Below are 18295 nucleotides of genomic sequence, written 5' to 3' on the forward strand. Positions count from 1 at the left end.
TCGAAAACGCGAAATCGGAAAGAAAAAATATTTCGCGTTTTCGCGTTTTCGACTTCGCGTTTTCGCGTTTTCGACTTCGCGTTTTCGCGTTTTCGCGTTTTCGACTTCGCGTTTTCGCGTTTTCGACTTCGCGATTTCGCGTTTTCGCGTTTTCGCCCTATATAATATGATGGGCGAAAACGCGAAAACGCGAAAACGCGAAATGGCCTTAACCGGCCACCATAGATTAAAGTGTAATTTGGCATTTCTTAAGACAAGGGACGCTATAACTTCTAAAGAATAGTACTAAGTAAAAGCAGAGAGCACAAACACATTGGTTGCCCTGGGCTGCATGTTTTCTTTCCTTTGGTTGTGTTGTTGTCTCTTTGATACATTCAATGGTTCTTCAAAAGAAAACTTTTGAATGTATTTCACATATGGTCCTTTGTTAAACTAAGTTCCTCGCTCGGCAGCCATCTTCGATTATTGTAACAACACTTGGTCAGCACCTCATATAAGGAACATTCATGCCATGTTTGGTTTCATTCCATCATTCCATGCATTCAGTGGTTCTCTAAAAGAAGACATGTGTTTGTATTTTCCATAGAGTCCTCTGTTAAACGAAGTTCCCCGCTAGTGGCCATCTTGGATGATTGGTCGGCTTCAAAGAAACACCACGTGGTTAGCACCTCATAAGGAACATTCATGCTTTGTTTAGTTTCATTCCATTCCATTCTGTGGTTCTCTAGAAGGAGTTCAAAATATAAAAAGTTAACGGCGACGATGGAACCAAGTGAATAGAAAACCTCACATGGCCCGAACTTAAAAAAGTCATTCATAACAACAAATAGCAGAAGAAATGAAAACGTTGACCGGTCTGTGAGTACGGAATAGTTCAACCTGTTCTGGATAAAATCCATAGGCCTGTACGAAATATGCTGACTTTTCATGAACCTCAGCAGAAATATAATCTGAGATTCTTGTATTTATTTCTTACAATAGAATTATAATAATACACGCAAGAGAATAAATTTCTTGCTTTGTTACTTTTCATGACATCTGTGTCTACGTCATAAAATCCGGATAATTTTATGTGGTGTATTAAATGTTAGTAATTATTTTCAAATTGTCATATGTTAACTTATATAAAATCAGAATAAATAAATTATAACTTATTAAACGAAATTATTCGTGAGAACCTGTGTTAAGAATATCACGTACTATATATATATATATTCCTGTGTCTCCTAAGAGGTAGAACGGCGAGGTAAGACATTTTCTAATGTAATATTCAGACCACTGTATGAGCTAAAGCTATTATTTCAATCTCATGTATATGATATTTACCGAGAGGTTGACCTTCAGTTGGCTACATGATGTAACTGAATAGTAAAATCACAAAAATACTGAACTTAGAGGAAAATCAATTCGGAAAGTCCATAATCACATGGCAAAATCAAATAACAAAACGCATCAAAAACGAATGGACAAGAACTGTCATGAATACCAGTTTTCCTAAGAATTAATTTGATAAAAGATCGAAGTCGAAGACGAATTGACAACAAACAGAAGAAAAATGGTAGTCTACAAAACAAAATGTAAAAAAGAAAAAACCCTCTACAAAAGATATCATGGTAGGAAATGCATGCACTGGAATATCCTATGAACTTTGAGTTGTATAGTCATATGCAGGCGTTGTTATAATGTTGCTGCATAGAAATGGAAAAATTACAATTGAGGAATCTGAAATCAAATCGTTCGCCTAAAGATTGTCATTAACTGACCCTCATTGCATGATCATTTGCAAATTCAAGTCAAAACAACAACAAATGGAAGTTTTTAACGACCTTGACTGGCTATACAGCCCTTGCACGGTCGGCTAAATCAAAATATGAGTTAGACATGACTATATACCAGTTGTATCATTCACTACAAGATCATACCCGTAGCCAGGGGGGTTCGGAAGAACCCCCCCCCTTGAAAACAAATAAGCACTGTTAAAGTCAATGTTCTGTTCGCATTGTGACTGTTAAAGTCGAGTTTGTGAGTCCTACGAACCCCCCCCCCCCCCCCCCCCCTTTTTGAAATTCCTGGCTACGTGCCTGAAGATCAGTTGGTTCATGCGTTCAACATAGTCACAATTATTTCGTGAGAGGACTTCATCTATATTACGGAATGTGAGATTAAAAGATAATTCTAGCTCGCTTTGCATTTTTCAAAAAGAAGCTCATTTGTTCAAAGTGTACCTAACACGAATAAAGGAATAAATAAAAAAGAACGAACACAGCTGGTTCCTATCTGAATGTAGGTTGTATGTCGAAAAACACGCCCTCTAAATGAAAGAGAACAACGACTTACTTCTGTTCCTATAATAGAAAGTCGTTTTTTTTTCACTTTCAGAATTGTGTTCCCTTAAATGATTTAGTCCACTCATACATCGCTGATGTACTCAAACAGATATTTGGAAATTTTAAGTATCAATATCGTATTCAAACCACATCTAGAGTACAAATGTACGAAGTTTCATAGTAACTCTTAAGCCCGGCATTGAATGTTGATATAGCAACTTAGCACTGTAGTTTAGAAATAGGTTAGAAGCACTTGGAAGACTCAACACTAAAACGTTAGACGCGTTTGTGATTTAGGTATCCAATAAAATAAAGCAAGTCAGTTTTTCGTCTTTTTAAATTCAAAAGGAACATGTAGAACAGAACTGTAATTAATAAGAAATGCGCGGCGTAAACGTTTAGATGCAAATATATGGTCAATGCCTTGTTATCCTTTTATCAAGCAGGTGATGTATCGTGAATGATTTACACACACAACGATGTTGTTTGGTGCTTTATCTGCGAGGACAACAGCAGTAATTGTTCTTGTAATCAGTTATTATACATCTGAGTCATTATGCTAATAAATTATGATAAAAAAAAAAACGCTATATAGAACTGCAGCAAAATTATTCTAAAACTCCAAAAAAACAGGGGTGAATGAAGGAATTTTAAAAAGGCCGGGTCGAAAATCCATAAAGCTAACTTTATCAAACTGGATTCTGATTTCTAGATTTTTTCTTCTTTTTAACTACACAAAAAGGTAACTATTTACAGAACTTGATAGAATTGAAATTGTCTATTGTAGCTTGCTATGGTGTATGGGTTCATTGTTGAAGAACGTAGGGGGACTTATACATTTTAAGTTGCGAACGTTTACATCATTTGTTTATGATGGAAAGTTGACCCGTTGGCAATCATATCCTATCTTCTTATTTTCAAATAATAAGACTAGAAATAACACTCTCAATTTTATAATTACAGAGAAAGGGGATCACACAGAGAGCAATATGGTCAACGACTGGTGTTGAAAGTTTCTCATCGCAATGATAACAGCATGGATGGTAAGTATTATATGTAATTCTTATGAATATTGTAAATGCTTGTACTCATAATTGAAATTATAACAACTTTATACCTATAGCTTTTAATATTCCATTAATTTTAGTTTCAGAGTGTCTGCTTATTGGTGATTGTCTTCAGTCGACGGACCTTTACATCAGCGTTTGATCCATATACCAAACAAGCCCGCTTGTGCAATGGTGTTGTCATCTGGCCCGCTAGACCATTGCTACCGACAAGACAAATTGGTTCAGGCGAGAGGTTTCCAAGGTGTGTTTCTTTTAGTATACATCTGTTTTAGAAATTAAAATCACAATTAAGGTTTGATAGGGTGAAATTATGCCATTATTTTTCCAAAAGAATTGAGAAGATTTCGCAAATATTTTCAGCCTGCTTTTTAAGTTATTATCAATATGGCATATTTCTACAAGACGAGAGATTCAGCTTTACCTTTAGGTGTATTTTGTATTCACAGAGAAAAGGCAGTCCATGACTTTGTAGAAGATCTGGAAGTTTTAGTTAATGAATCTAGAACAGGTATACATGCCAGAAGCATGAGTAGTGCGCATGCACGCCACAAAAGAAGTACCAATGTGCCAGCTTCAGACGTGTTGGATAAAGTGTGCAATGGCAAAAAAGACACGTAAGGACATAATTATTATAGTTGCCGATTACGCTGATACTCTCGGTTAAACATTAACAATAACTAGCTAAAGACATGCAAAAGATACCAAATTCATTAGTCGAAAAAAAAAACTGAAGACGCTAGGGCTAAAAATGAGAAAAAGACCGGGATGATCTCATGTGTACATGGGAGGTGAATAGATCCTGCTCTACATGTAGCACATGTTGTGTTGCTAATGAAATAAATGAATCATTTCAATCGTCATCTTCATTATTTCATTAAACTTGTCTTTCTCGTTAGGGGAATTTTATTGTAATCAAATTAGATAACTGTGTTATTTCAAACTTAATTAAAAATGAAGCAAATAAATAATTATTTTAAATTGAAACGAATGAATGAAACTAGCCACAAAAAAAGTCTATAGGATTTACTAGTGGTAGTAGATTAGCATATGCTTTGATTATTTTTCACGTGTTTTCCCCCCATGGCTTAACTTACAAACCCCATTGTGTTAACTAAAGTTAAAGCCTTTCCACACTTATACCCTATAAAGGTTAAAGCTATAAGAGCTATTCGACTGTTATCTGATCTTTTGTCGGGTTGTTGTCTCTTTGACATATTCCCCATTTCCATTTTCAATTTTATAATATTAAAGTGCATGTTGCTTAAATTTTTAGAGGTAACCCATGGGCTGAAGATTTACCTAGTACAGCATTCCGGATGTTAAGAGGATTTATGTAAGTTGCAGTTTATTAGATACTTTACACTTTTTTCTTGACTGGCAAATGAAATACTTTACTTTTCTACATTGACTAGAGGAATAGGGGTGGGTTGAGATCTCATAAACATGTTTAAACCCGCCGCATTTTTGCGCCTGTCCCAAGTTAGGAGCCTCTGGCCTTTGTTAGTCTTGTATCATTTTTAATTTTAGTTTTTTGTTTACAATTTGGAGTTTAGTATGGCGTTCATTATCACTAAACTAGTATATATATTTGTTTAGGGGCCAGCTGAAGGACGCCTCCAGGTGCGGGAATTTCTCGCTGCATTGAAGACCTGTTGGTGACCTTCTGCTGTTGTCTGTTCTATGGTCGGGTTGTTGTCTCTTTGAAACATTCCCCATTTCCATTCTCAATTTTATTTAGATACTTTTAGTATTATGCTTGTTCCTTGTGTGTTGCTATCAAATCACTCAACTATAAACGTTCATAGCTTAATTTGAAAGTATAGAAAAAATTAGTATGATGAAATTGAGATTGGAGATGGGGAATGTGTTAAAGAGGCGAAAGGCCACCAATGACAATGCGTTTGAGCATAAACAATAAAAGACTTGTTATCAACATAATCATAGTATCGTCTCTGCAGATGAAATGACACCAACTGAACACAAACCCTTAGGGTCGTAGTGATGCTGGCTCTAACCGTTTCTGGACCAGGAAAGAGTCCAAGAGCGACAAAATATAATTTCATGTAAAGCATTTTGATTAGGATTTCCTTGGTGTAATTATTTGCAAAGAAATCTATATTTATGTTTTATATCGAGAAATTATACGTGACATTTTTGGTCCCCAATATTCAAAGGGTCCAGAAGTGGCCAACTTTAAGAAATTTAACCTCGTTTGGTTTGAATTTTAACATTTAATCCTTGTAATCTATTTCCGTGCCAACGGTTACGGTTTTCCCAGCCCCTGCTATAATTAAGAGAGTCAGAATCTTTAAAAAATCACATTTTGGATGCATGGTTTGCCAAATTTTGAAACTTTTTTGGTGTTCTCCTTCCGACTGCCAAAATCAAATGGGAGTTCAGCAAATAATTGTTTCCAATATTATGTTATTGTAAGAACATTGTGGGTTTTCGCTGTATGTCGTGTTATGTTAGGAAGCCCTTACTTATGCTGTCGGTTTAGATTTATAACGTTATCGTGTTCTATGCAATGGTAAATATACTTGGAGCTTTATAACATTTGGAGGTTTTTTATTTCTTTTTTATGTAGGGGTATGTGTGACGATCGGGACCAAACCAACGAAGAAACAGTAGTTCAAGAACAAGAGAAAAGAAAAAACAAACGGAGCGACACTGTTCCAGTTCACAACGGTGTAACATTTATTCCTTCACATGGTGTTAAAGGTGTTACTCCGGTGAAGAAAAAGAAAAGGAAAAGGAAGAAAAAGAAAAAGAAAAAGAAGAAAAAAGAAACATTTAAACCAGCAGAGGTGCTAACAAAATTGAAAGAAAAACCGTTTAATAAACCAGAAGCAAAAGTTTGGGATTTTGTAGAACCAGACAATAGTGCTAAGATGGCACCAGCAGACGACACACACCCAGACGTGAAAATTGTTAAGTGGAATGGAGGGAATTTTGTCGATCCACATTCATCCAAAGTAGTATCGTTTGGCAGACGAAAACGCAGTACAGACCAGATTTTCACTTTACGAAATGTTGACCAAACAGTATCTGGACATTCTGCGTGTACACCTCATTATGATTTATTCTGGTTCAAGGACATTGTTGGGTACATGGGTGACATGTGTTGGGTGCTTGGAAAATTTTCTCGAAAGTTTTACTATTCTTCAAATTGTATGTAAGTAAATATATATTTTTTTCTAGGATTTCACACGAATAAACCATACAGTTACAAATCTTTGTCTGTAAAACAAAAACCGATATGGCGGCAAAATAAATTGAATTGCAATGGCAATCGGAAACACAGACACGAATCTGCTGTACACGACAGCAAAATTAATTGTATTGCAATGACAATCGGAAACCATACAACAATCTGCTGAACACGACAGCAAAACCTTTGTATTGCAATGTCAATCGGAAACACATTTTCAGACAACAATCTACTGTACACGACAGCAAACTCCATTGTATTGCAATGACAATCGGTAACACAGACAACAATCTGCTGAACACGACAGCAAAATCCATTGTATTGCAATGGCAATCGGTAACACAGACAACAATCTGCTGAACACGACAGCAAAATCCATTGTATTGCAATGGCAATCGGTAACACAGACAACAATCTGCTGAACACGACAGCAAAATCCATTGTATTGCAATGACAATCGGTAACACAGACAACAATCTGCTGAACACGACAGCAAAATACATTGTATTGCGATGGCAATCGGTAACACAGACAACAATCTGCTGAACACGACATCAAAATCCCTAGTATTGCAATGTCAATCGGTAACACAGACAACAATCTGCTGAAGACGACAGCAAAATCAATTGCAATGGCAATCGGAAACACAGACAACAATCTTCTGAACACGACATCAAAATGCATTGTATTGCAATGGCAATCGGTAACACAGACAACAATCTGCTGAACACGACAGAAAAATCATTTGTATTGCAATGACAATCAAACAAACACAGACTACAATCTGCTGAACATGACAGCATAATTCATTTTATTGTAATGGCTATCGGAAACACAGACAGCAATCTGCTGAACACGACATCAAAATGCATTGTATTGCAATGACAATCAAACACAGACAACAATCTGCTGAACATGACAGCAAAATTTATTGTAATTGCAAAGGCAATTGGAAACACTGCCAACCATATGATGTACACGATAGCCAACACAATTATTTTAATAGCAATCGGGAACACAGATTCATATTGTATCTGCCGTATCGATTGCCGGTGCATTTTCAAAAATGTGCGCGAAAATGTTGAAGATACATGTGATCGTTTCATGATTTTAAGCCTTTATATTTGAATTTTTCGCAGTAATATCTGCATTTCAAAAATTAAGGCAAACGGTACACCTTTTTAACTTTACTTGAATTTCTGTTCTAAATGCATATGGCGATGCATTTGATTATATTTTTTTTGCATTTGGATCGAACATTTCTGATTATTTCTCATTTTGTTTGAGGATGTTTTCAGTTTCGTCACATATATTCCAATGAATGACAATGTATTTCTTAAACTTCAATAAAATACTGTACTACACATATAATTGTCAAGATTTAGTGATTTATTGTGAAAGTATGATTGATTCAGTGAAAGGAATTTGATAAAGGGTCCTATTTCAAAGCCATGCAGTCACGGTTCTTTAAGGTAGTAGTTTTTATGAACATCTGTATAATCTTTGTTTCATTTTTTTCAGGCCTGGAGTGTGTCATGCATCAAATCCATTATTCAGGAAGCAGTCCCATTGTTATCCTGGAAAGCATTCTACACACGTTATATGGTTTTATTGTCCAAATTTAGAACCTGGTGAAAGGTATCGAAAAATGGCGTTCAATTTGGCTCACAACTGTGAATGCAGGACGTGTTGATTCGAATTACTTTAAACATTATTAATAAAAACATTATTCGTTGATAGTTGAAATGTATTGAAATGTGGTTTTATTTTATTTTATTTTCGAGGTTTTCTACCAGAGACATATATGTTACAGGGAATTTGCAAAATCAGTGGACTAATCAGTGATTTTGTTAAATCACTAACAGTTTCAGTGGTTTTGTAAAATCCCTAAAATTGTTAGGGATTTTACAAAATCACTGAAAATAGAGCTAGGGATTTTGTAAAATCCCTGATTACAATTAAGTATAATAACTTGCTATTAGAAATGTATTTTTTTTAATATAAAAATAAACTAATGATCACTAATGATTTTGAAATATATTTGTTTATTCTAACACTATGAGCTAGAACTAGTGTATAATGATAATGAGTAAAAGACATGTAAACGGATATTTAGACCACTGTGAATTTACTTATTTTTGGCAAGTTTGGGCGACATCTACTGTTACATAATTGCCCTGGTTTTCGATGCATGTCTGTATCAAATCAACCTGTACTCAGAAAATTGAACTCTTTGCTTATTATAGACTTCACGACAATGCCAGCTCGACGTTTTTTTTAGTTGGCATTCCTCTAAAGGTCCTTGTAAAGTTCTGAAGGTTTGTATGAAACATTTGCACACTTTCTATTTGCGTACTTTTAATACCATTTTGTCCCTACCACCATGACCTATTGATATGTGAGTTTTATGAACTATGCTGTACATGTCTGAACCATTGTTCTACAGTATGTCAGTTGTATACTATAGTGCATGAAAACTGCTCACTAAATATTAAAATAAAGGCTACATTAACCTCAAACTTACTGAGTGTAACTGTAGAATGCTTTTTTCACAGAAATACTTACCAAAAATTAATGAATTTATTTTACATATTCCCTGAATTTAATCAGTGAATCTGTAAAAAAGATCTTAATTATTTCAGGGATTTTGTAAAATCACTAGTCAAAATCAGTGATTTTATAAAATCACTAATCAGTTCAGTGATTTTATGAAATCCCTGATTTCATAAATTCCCTGTAACATATACACATATATGTCTCTGTTTCTACCTATAGTTGATGGCTAATCTTTTCACTTTTGAGGCAGTATTTTAAGTCCCACGTTTGCATTCTTTGTACTTATCGTTCATATATTACAGAACATTCTCTTATATATATATATATATATATATATATATATGCATAATTTCTACACATCATATACTGCTTTATTTCTAAATAGACTCACAAAGGGCAAATACAATTAATATCATAATATTATTATTAGGGGGGGGGGGGGGGAGGAGGATTTGTTTTGGATCGGTTATTTATTTTTGGAAACTAAGAGGAGTGGACAGGTTATCTATTTTCTGCACTATTGAAGCAAGATTTTTCATTTTCATTAAAGCAAGGGACTGATTATTTATTTTCACAACTATAATTATAATATTCGAAAACATACAATTTTTAAATTATTTGTTTATTATAATAATACATGTGTAGTCAAGTCATTATAATATGTATCATTTAATCAGAATTAATCATCATCCAGAATTTAATCTTCTAAACTCCCAACTGCATATACATGTATTGCATACATACAAAGTATTAAAGTTTGGTTGTATCTAGCCTTTTTTTTAAGTTTTGGGAAACATTTTTCGTCGAGCGGAGCGAGGCAAAACATATTTTTGAAGGGTTTTGGACCCATTGAAGGCCGAGAAGCAAAAGAACAAATGATACAAAATCATGCTTTCTAGGTGTTCCCCAGACCCTTTCTTAATCTGAAAATGCAAGTTCTTTCTAAATAAATTTTTGACAATATTTTGGTCTCGAAGCAAAATGTATAAATTCAGTGGAAGATTTAAGTTTCTAGGGACCAATATGCATGATAAAGCAAAAATGTAATTGAATTCAATTGAGGGACAACAGAACTTGCTTCTTGCAAGGCACTCCCCGTGAATATAATTGGATATGGAGACGAGCATTTAGTTTTGAAAGGAGTAGGTTCAGTAAGACACCTTTTTGGCCCCAAATATAGCATTTTTGGAAAATTGTGAAAATGTAATCTTTAAGCGATATTTTGGAAAGTAAAATGCTTCTTCTACATAAATATGAGCTGTTTTTGACAATACAATGCACAAATATCGCGTTCTAGCATCATTAAGTCATGCTAAATTTGGAGAAGGTCCAGTAAGATCCTTTTTTGGCCCCAAAATATAGCAGTTTTACAAAATTGTTAAAATGTAAAATTTTAGTTATTCATTGGACAGTAGAATGCTTCTGCTACATAAATTTGGGCTGATTTTGACGATACAATGCACATATATCGGGTACTAGCACCATTAAGTCACGCTAAATTACTGAAATCTTCACACAATTCTAGCATTTTAGTTAAATTTAGACGGTTTTCGTGTAAAACGAAAGTGGCCGCATTCGTGTTCATCCTAAATATTGAAATGTAAATTGTATTTTTTAATAAAACATAACATATATATAAAGGTTGAGGATGAACACGGATGCGGCCACTTTCATTTTTGACAAAAACCATCTGAAAAATGACATTTTTCGGCATATTTGGTAGATTTTTCATATTTCAGCTTGAATCGTTTTTTTTTTATTACTAAATGAGTTAAAATCTTTCACATAAACTAATTGATTCAAATAAAATAGACACTAAAGTGTTTAAAAAGGGGTCAAAATCTTACGTCAGATGAACATGAAATTTGAGGCCAAAATCGGTCCTTACCGGACCTACTCCTTACTGGACTACTCAAAATGTTACCATTTTGGTTAATTTTTAGACGGTTTCCGTCTAAAATGAAAGTGGCCGCATTCGTGTTCATTCATAATATTGAAATGTAAGTTGTATTTGATAATAATACAAAACATATCGTCGGTGTTATGCAAAAACCTCGTATCTCAATTTTTTGCGGAAATCTTTTTATCAATTATTTAGGGTTAAATATGTATGTTCCACTGTATGCGAAAATATCTGATCTTCTAACCAATCATTAACCCCAATTCTGACATGTGACGAAAAAGTGTAGTCGGATTGATGAGACATTTTGTTGTGCGAAAATATCATATCTCTAAGAAAAACACATGGCACAGCAGCTGACATTATCACAGGTACAGTTTTAACAATTTTAGATTCTCAAAGCTATTACATGATGAAAAGCTTTGAAAATACATAATAGGTGCAGAAATTTTTGCTCGTCTTGGTAATTGATTGGTTAGAAGATCAGATATTTTCGCATACAGTGGAAAATACATATTTAATTCTAAATAATCGATAAAAAGATTTCAGTTTTTTCTGTCTGGTGTAAAATTATCAAAACCTTAGATACGAGGTTTTTGCATAACAGCGACGATATATAAAGTTTGAGGATGAACACAGATGCGGCCACTTTCAATTGAAATTTCTTTCAACATGTTCAAATAAAGAAGGCACTGGCTACGGTTACATGGAAATGTAACAATAATAAAAATATTATTGTTACATCGGAGACTAATTGTCGGAATGCAAAGTTGGGCAAGGAACCGATTAATTACGAATGTAACAATAATTATTGAGGCTACGGTTACATTGTGTTATTGTTACATGAAAAACAGCAATGTACGCTAAATTTATTAAATTTAAATCTTCTTTAGCTGTGTTGTTTAATTCTTTCATATGTACTAATTAATACTTGTTATAATGATAATTAATAAGTATTATTATTATACAAATGATGTTTAAGTTGTTTTACACATTAATCTTAAAGGTAATAAAAATACCTCAGATTAGCAGTGTCAAAATTAATGCGAAAAATATAGTTTGTTGTTGAGAACTGGGGCTGATAAAGTGTTCACTTTTTGAAGTATTTAACTGCACACCTTCTCTTATTACTGTCATTATATACTTTGAACAATGGATGAAGAGATTTATTTTACCAATTTAGTTTTGGATGAAAAACTTGGGATGCGTTTGAAACGAAAATGAAACAATATCAAGACACAAATTTCATACAGCTCTATAGCTATAGCTCTATACAAAAGCAACTCCAAAAAATTGATACATCAACTGAATCAAAGTTTGTTAACTGCTAAGTTGGATACTGAAATCTGAGGAAAACCTAACATCCGTAATGGACGGCTATGCAATCATATTGAAAGACAACATGAAACTACACCACATGCTTTCAACCAAAAGATCGGATGAGAATATCAACATTGCGAGAGTAAAATAGTATTTCTCACCGAAAGCATGGCAAACATTAAAGACCGACCGTGCAAGGGCTGTATAGCCAGTCAAGGTCGTTAAAAACTTCCATTTGTAACATTAAAGATTTCCTTATCTTCTAAAAGGAATATCGCAGAATTGAATTGCACGGTATGCGATACAGACGTTCACAGCGGAGGGTAGAAGGGGTCCTGATCCCGACATCCCGGGCTTAAAAACATGAAGTCCCGAGGTCCCGAATTAAAAAAAAATAAATCCCGATCAATCTCGATATCCCGAGCTTAAAAAAACACCCGATCCCGCATCCCGAAAAAGGTCCTGCCCCCTTATTACTGGTGTGTGATGGCTGCTTGGAGTGGATTCGTTAAAATGATGTGTCGGACTTAAACATGCTCCAAAAACCACGTACTGGATATTTATAAACTGTCATTGTAAAAAAAAAAAAAAAAAAGACATTGTATGTATTGTAAATATAAAATAAATGTCTTAAACTTTTATTATTTAGTACATATTACAAGTCCCCATCGTACATTGCTGTTTTTCATGTAACAATAACGCTATGTAACCGTAGCCTCAATAGTTATTGTTACATTCGTAATTAATCAGGTCCTCACCCAACCATGCATTCCGGCATTTAGTCTCCAATGTAACAATAATATTTTTATTATTGTTACATTTCCATGTAACCGTAGCCAGTGCCAATAAAGAAATACTTGGCATGCGTAAAGTTTTATCCTGTCCAGTTTTACAGACAAAATTTCACATAACATTTCATTGCATATAAGAAAATAATCTTCACTGGAAGTTAAGCAATCAAATTTTCACTCTTTATTTTCTGTGTACAAACTTTAGTGATCATGTAACCTCAAGTTTCCAAAATATTCTATAGAAACACCAAATAAAAAAGAATGATGTTTTGAAACAATCAAGATATATGTTTCCGATTTCCACTGATTCCGATAGAATTTTGCTTTACAATTACACCTTGATACGGGTAATTATCAAGCTAGTGCTCATCATTCAGATTTTTTTAGGTCTTAATATAATACAAACCTTTGGGGACATATTTGTTCTAGATCCACTGGTCAATTTCTTGTGTTATTTCAAATAGTAGTTTTTTATTTTTTTTTATTTTATTATGTGTTTTAATAATAAGAATAAAACTATTTATAAATGTCCCATAAACTAATATGGCCATCCTTAGATCCACATGCTAATATATTAGCAGATGAAAATGTGACACACTGAACACTTTCTTTATGGTATGACAGTACAGCTAAAGGTTTTAACTTTTTCACAGAATATATTCTGATATTAGAATCCCATCCACCAGAGGCAAATATCTTTTGATCATGTCTTATTGAAACACTAGTAAATCCTGGATTTGTTACTGTAATTTCTTTCCCTTTTAGTAAAGTGTTGTTCTCACTAATTGACCACGACATAAAATTTTCATCAGCTGATCCTGATATACCAAAGTTTGATTGTGATGAGTAATCAAGGCACATGACAGATTCTTTGTGTATTTGTGACTTGTCGGCCATCTTAAAAGTCTTAGCATCCCACGATGCAATACACCCATTTTCATATCCAATCAAAATGTTGTTTTCAACAGATTTTACAGCCATGCACATTCCATATTTTTGCCCTGAAATATCTGGTTTCAGTTCTCCTATACATTGTTTTGTACTCATGTCATATAACTGTACTGCAGAGGTACTTTCAGTTGGTATAGCAATTTTATTGTCTACTATGGAACAAGCACAGTATCCAAAACTTGTGGATTTTATGACATCTGTAATCGAAATAAATCATCCTAAAATAACATTTCTAATTATAAGTAAATATTAAATAACAAATTTTGCTTAAGTCAATTCACATACCAACTAGTCATGCTAGTATGGATGATACTTTTCAAATTCTTCAACATGTTCAATATTAAACCAATTAATTTTTGTTTTCACTTAATTATTAAGTCTAATGTTAACAAATAAATATAACAAGATAAAAATCACAATACCAGGTACTAAGAATAATTAGCAATTTATTTTGCAAGAAAATATTCAACTAAATGTTCTAAGAAGTAGCTTTTTATTAATCTTGTATTATCATCAATTGTTCTAGTTTTCCGACCGTGGACTGCATGCATTAAATTGAAAATTTATATTACCTGTTTTTGTCCAAACATCTCCTGTTTTATTCCAAAACTGTATAAAGCCATCTCTACCTTGTGTAACCATTGTACAATCACTTATAAACTCTATCCATAACACAGAATGTCCAGAATGACCGATTATCTTATTGACTGGGCGCTTAGTTTCCATGTCCAAGATGTAAATATTCCCATTCTGATCACCAGAGTAGAGAACATCATTAGACCAATACTTCAAACACGTCACAGCACTCTCACTTCCACGTAATATGTAGACTGGATCTGGTCCATGTGCCATTGTGTAATCAAAACTGTAAAATTATACAATATTTGTCAATCACACATACTTTTTTCTGCCAAAGAACATGAAGAATCACCACAACAAGTAGAAAACTAACGAAAAACTGACAAGGCAGCAAGGGCCATCCATGCTTGCACATTTTTGTATAAGGCAAAGAAACAAAAACATAACCATGATAACTGGGTAGAAATGATTTACTGGACTTAAACATGGGTGTGAATATAACTGTTTTATATGAATGAATGTATATATACAATGTATACAATTTATAATATGAGGGTAGTGACATGACCCCCCCCCCCCCTACCCCCCCCCCCCCCTAAAAAAAACAAAATATTGACAAAACAAAAACGAAACTACAATAACATTAAAAAAACTGTTCATGAACAAAATTTATGGTCACTTTAAAACATGCTTAAGCCAAGCTAATTCTCTGTGTTGAAGGCCATACTTTGCCCTATAATGGTTTATTTTTTTTTACAAAATGTGACTTTGATGGAGAATTGATTCATTGGCACACATACCAAATCTTATGATATCTAATTAAGGTCATACAATTCAGTTTATTGGAGTTTATATTAACAAGTTATTTTAGGGATGTTCAGTTCCACTTTAGAAAATATAACAAATTGGGAAAAGATGAATTTTAATTGTCAGCTTGATAACAAGAACATATTTGACCCTCCTCAAATTACCTCCAGCTTAATTATGTACGAATATTATGTCTTAATTTTTTTCAAATGTGACACCCTGTTAGTTATTCTTAAAAGGATAAATATTATAAACATAATAAACATAAACCACCTAAACCACGTCCAATTGTATTTTTGTCCATCTGATAAGTTAAGCCTTTTTCAATTGATTTTTATAGTTCATACTTATGTTGTACCACTGTCCGAGGTTTGGGGGAGGGTTTGAATCCCACTTATATTTTTGACCCCGCCACATTATGAAAGTATGTGACTGTCCCAAGTCAGGAGCCTGTAATTCAGTGGTTGTCGTTTGTTTATGTATTATATATTTTTTTTTCGTTCATTTTTTGTACATAAATAAGGCCCTTAGTTTTCTTGTTTGAATTGTTTTACATTGTTATTTCTGGGTCTTTTGTAGCTGACTATGTGATATGGGCTTTGCTCATCATACGGTGACCTATACCATGTATACATTTTTAGTTGTTAATTTATGTGTCATTTTGTTCTCTTGTGGTGAGTTGTCTCATTGGCAATCATACCACATCTATTTTTCTTTTTAGTATATAAACTATTTTCAAAGAAATGTTACAAATGTTAAGTGCATTTTTCTGATACTTATAAATATATGTAAAAAGATATTCCAAATCTTTAATAACTATATTTGTCCGACAATAATGAGATGCCTAGTTTTATTAGAAACAACAGAAAATGTGGGTAAATAATGGAATACTAAGTGATCTGTATATGTATAAAGAATACTTGCAAGAGTCACAATTTCTGTCTACATACAATTTTCTCTCAAGTTTTTTAACTTTCACTTTATCCATGTGTTCTATTTTCATTTTCAAAGGAAATGTGAAAGTTTGTCTAAATAATCATCAATTACGGACATGACATGATTTTCTTTTACCGGATCAACATCTTTTCGGGTTCTTGTATGCTGTGAATTCATACGTAGCTATTAAGGTCCTTTTGATGATTTTGATATTTGATAACCATAGATGTATGGCAAAAAAAAAATATTCAAGGACAATAGAGCTATGTTTTCAATTCCAAATTTTATAAAAAAAAGTTTTCAAATTTTAGTTTTTGGATTTTTTTTATCAAAGTTTTAAAATAGCAAACTACCAAATTTAATAATACCAAAACTGGACGTACAGTTTTTATTATTTGTTTTTTTGAAAGTTTGAATGTTTTGATTTTTTTTTTATTGAAATATGATATGAAAGAGGAAAGGACTAAAAAGTGAATACCAGTTACACGGGCGAAACGGAATGAGAAGGGAACGAAACCAAATGAAAAATCAAATCTCTTGAAATGAAAACAATGATTTCTGAAATCTAAATATAATATAAAATAAGAATTTAACTTGATTGATCTGCAGGATGAAAACGATAAATGTGATTCTTTCAATCGAACAATTATTACTTAAAGTAGTTATAGACCTGCCAGATTTAGATACACTTTGATTCCGAGTCTAAATAAATGAACAGTAAACAGAGCTTTGAAATAATTGTCAACTGTGTGATTACTTCTCTAAATGTGGTTATTGACGATGATAACAAAGTTATTAAAAACTATTTATTGAACAGGGAAATATTAAAAATATTAATTCACTGCGAACAGCACGTAGAACCTTTGAAACAGCGTACATAGAATTTGGCGAGGCAGTTTCAAAAATGGTTAAAATCACAAGAGAGGAAATTCTATAAAACAAATAGTTGGAACAAAGTTTATTCATCAAAAAGCCACTAAGCTAACAAAAAAACTAACGAAACGCAAACAAAGCAATACAAGGTACGTACCTAAGAGTAATAGCTGTCACTAAAAGCTATTCCAAAGCTAAACCCGACCGTAATCTGAATTAATCAGGTCAACCCCCCACCCCCGAGACAGTCAACACAATAATTTATTACACTGAACTTAGAGTTCGTCAAAACTTTTATTCATACATTTCATTACCGTTATGTTTTTGAAACAACTAGTGTAAAATTGAGAATGGAAATGGGGAATGTGCCAAAGAGACAACAACCCGACCATAGAAAAAAACAACAGCAGAAGGTCACCAACAGGTCTTCAATGTAGCGAGAAATTCCCGCACCCGGAGGCGTCCTTCAACTGGCCCCTAAACAAATATATACTAGTTCAGTGATAATGAACGCCATACTAATTTCCAAATTGTACACAAGAAACTAAAATTAAAATAATAAAAGACTAACAAAGGCCAGAGGCTCCTGACTTGGGACAGGCGCAAAAATGCGGCGGGGTTAAACATGTTTGTGAGATCTCAACCCCCCCCCCCCCCCTATACCTCTAGCCAATGTAGAAAAGTAAACGCATAACAATACGCACATTAAAATTCAGTTCAAGAGAAGTCCGAGTCTGATGTCAGAAGATGTAACCAAAGAAAATAAACAAAATGACAATAATACATAAATAACAATAGACTACTAGCAGTTAACTGACATGACAGCTCCAGACTTCAATTAAACTGACTGAAAGATTACGATTTCATCATATGAACATCAGGCACAATCCTTCCCGTTAGGGGTTTAGTATCATACCATCATAACATATATGAGAAGAACATAACCCGTGTCATGCCAACAACTGGTTTTTGAA

At 33.6% G+C, this 18295-nt stretch overlaps 2 protein-coding genes across 2 annotated transcripts; one reads left to right on the forward strand and one right to left on the reverse strand.

The window, feature by feature from the left end:
* Positions 1-1127: 1127 nt before the first annotated feature.
* On the forward strand, positions 1128-8364 carry LOC139524277 (uncharacterized). Its single transcript, XM_071319014.1, has 7 exons — positions 1128-1246; positions 3291-3370; positions 3475-3638; positions 3844-4011; positions 4671-4730; positions 5985-6572; positions 8130-8364. Exons 2-7 carry the CDS (start codon positions 3353-3355, stop codon positions 8299-8301), a joined length of 1170 nt encoding a protein of 389 aa, XP_071175115.1. The 5' UTR covers positions 1128-1246; positions 3291-3352; the 3' UTR covers positions 8302-8364.
* A 5144-nt stretch (positions 8365-13508) lies between these two features.
* LOC139524278 (guanine nucleotide-binding protein subunit beta-like protein 1) lies at positions 13509-15014 on the reverse strand. The gene is made up of 2 exons (XM_071319015.1): positions 14699-15014; positions 13509-14323 (listed from the first exon to the last, which is right to left on the reverse strand). Exons 1-2 carry the CDS (start codon positions 14976-14978, stop codon positions 13692-13694), a joined length of 912 nt encoding a protein of 303 aa, XP_071175116.1. The 5' UTR covers positions 14979-15014; the 3' UTR covers positions 13509-13691.
* Between the last annotated feature and the right edge of the window lie 3281 nt (positions 15015-18295).

Source organism: Mytilus edulis, chromosome 5 (assembly GCF_963676685.1).
Source record: "Mytilus edulis chromosome 5, xbMytEdul2.2, whole genome shotgun sequence".
Lineage (NCBI taxonomy): Eukaryota > Metazoa > Mollusca > Bivalvia > Mytilida > Mytilidae > Mytilus > Mytilus edulis.

Excerpts from the sequence above, each read along its gene's own strand:
- LOC139524278 (XM_071319015.1), bottom strand. The coding sequence starts at position 14,978 with ATGGCACATGGACCAGATCCAGTCTACATATTACGTGGAAGTGAGAGT. Across the intron at positions 14,324-14,698 it reads AGATGTTTGGACAAAAACAG|ATGTCATAAAATCCACAAGT; the intron begins GTAATATAAATT and ends TTTCGATTACAG.
- LOC139524277 (XM_071319014.1), top strand. Across the intron at positions 3,639-3,843 it reads TCAGGCGAGAGGTTTCCAAG|AGAAAAGGCAGTCCATGACT; the intron begins GTGTGTTTCTTT and ends TTGTATTCACAG. Across the intron at positions 4,731-5,984 it reads CGGATGTTAAGAGGATTTAT|GGGTATGTGTGACGATCGGG; the intron begins GTAAGTTGCAGT and ends TTTTTTATGTAG.